Source organism: Formica exsecta, unplaced genomic scaffold (genome assembly GCF_003651465.1).
Source record: "Formica exsecta isolate Colony F162 unplaced genomic scaffold, ASM365146v1 scaffold5336, whole genome shotgun sequence".
NCBI classification, from domain to species: domain Eukaryota; kingdom Metazoa; phylum Arthropoda; class Insecta; order Hymenoptera; family Formicidae; genus Formica; species Formica exsecta.
Genome location: NW_021852580.1, coordinates 1 through 1,889, shown reverse-complemented (window position 1 = coordinate 1,889; position 1,889 = coordinate 1). Strand labels below are relative to the sequence as shown.

At 42.0% G+C, this 1,889-nt stretch overlaps 1 protein-coding gene across 1 annotated transcript; it reads right to left on the bottom strand.

The window, feature by feature from the left end:
* Positions 1 to 250: 250 nt before the first annotated feature.
* Positions 251 to 1,068, bottom strand: LOC115241898 (the record flags this gene model as incomplete). The annotated part of the gene is given in 3 exon segments (XM_029817858.1): positions 251 to 569; positions 642 to 931; positions 934 to 1,068. Coding segments are annotated over 3 exon segments (744 nt in total), but the record flags the coding sequence as incomplete, so codon positions are not given.
* Between the last annotated feature and the right edge of the window lie 821 nt (positions 1,069 to 1,889).

Genomic DNA, 1,889 nt, shown 5'->3' with positions numbered 1-1,889 from the left:
GATAAATTATGAAAAACTATTGGAATGCAAAAAGAATCTTTATAATTTAAATTGCAATTTGAATGCGCGGGACCTCTGTATCGCCCGGTCAGATGGCAATGATCGCGTACGCGTGTATCGTCTTGTACGAATGGTTTCTCGCAAATGTGACATTGTGTTGCGCTATGAAATTTTTCCCATTCATCAGATGTTAAATTTACCATGGGGACATTAGCTGATAAAATAATTTTTACACGTTGCGCTAAATTTTTTAGTTCTTCGACGAACCATGACATGCAATCGGTACTGCGACGAGAATGATACGCGGATAACGATTCGACGAACAATGTACATAATATGCTATGCTAAATACTTTGTGATGTTGGTAGTTTCTCTCTTCCTCCGTCTTCTCCAAAACGCACTCCAAGTCGGCGTATACGATAAAAGGAAGCCGCTTTTTCCGATTATAATTGTTGAACGTGAGCCACTTGTTCTTATCGCTCGGTAATCGGATAGAGCACTCGTTCATCTCTCGACATTCCACCGTATGTGATTGTAACTTGTCATTCGAATCAAAGTAATGCAAACATCTGTAAAAAGAAATTATTTTTTATTTTTTGTTCAATTATTTCTACAATGTGATTTATTAAATATATACGTACCGATCGCAGATATATTTCTTGTGTTCTTTCTTGCTCAATTGCGAGCTTACGAGGCGGGATAGATTCTTGATCCATGCGAAATGTCCAATGTTGTTGTCTTCAATGTACAGCAGGTTGACGTGTTTGTCTCTTTTTAGCTCACTCAGACGTATCGGGACAATGTTCTTTTCCTCGATACTATATACATTGATTGAGATATCGTTGGCAAGTTCGAATTTTTTAAATTGGTTTACAGTCACTGGAAACTCAATGTCCTGGAGATTCAGCACTGTTGTTTAATGAGGATACGAAGAAATTCCCGACCTACGTCCCTTTCAGCTGGATGTAGAGCGGCGACCACAGACCATGCAAAACACGCATTGTCTTTAAATTGCACGTTGATCACCGCTCTCTTCATTATTATCGCCCGCGGTAATTTTATGTGACATCCCGCGCGCGCATAGAATTATATTTATTTATATTTACAGTTGTTCAGGAAATATCGCTCCCTTTTCTCAATTTTTGCACCGGCATCTCACTTACTCTAGTCCTTCTCTCTAGCATTTTCTCTCTCTTCCTTTTTCCTCTTGTACGCGGCCGTGACCCAATCCCGCAGCCTGTCCTATCAATCTAACTAGTCTCGCGCAATGTTATCACCCAATCATAAGCACGCTCTCAGGACCTTATCCGCGCTCCTGCGTCGATATCGACCCTTCCGGAAATCCTCGATCATTCTGTGAGTACCGGTCTATCGTGACGCACGTTGCCTTTAGAACAGTTTTCGCTCTCTGAATATTCGGTTTAGATTCTCGTGGATCTGATCATACGCGCGTGAAGTGTGCGCTATCCCTTCTCGGGACACCGGGGACTTGTACGCAGTTATCGTACGAAGCACGCGGTACGTCGTAAAGCGACGTAACATTCTCTTGCAACCTCTCTCGAATTCCTCGGCGGATTTCGCGGTCGTTCTCAATTACAAACTATAGAATTATTGCATAAGATCCTAGACTAATAAGATTTAGTGTAATTATTAGAATAAAGCGAGATATCATCGCTAGAAGAATTGTGAAGTGCGGCTCATATTTGTTTGTGTGTGTTACTCATTGACTGTTCTGCCCGACACCCCCGAAACCAGACATTTCTCGGGTTATTTATTAAACATTTTTTGGTCCTTCGAGCTGGATCGGTGGGTGCGGTAACGAACATCTCAAGGTGAACTCTGTATGCGGATTTGGAAAATCGTGTGTGCCTCCACGTGCTACCGGCGAA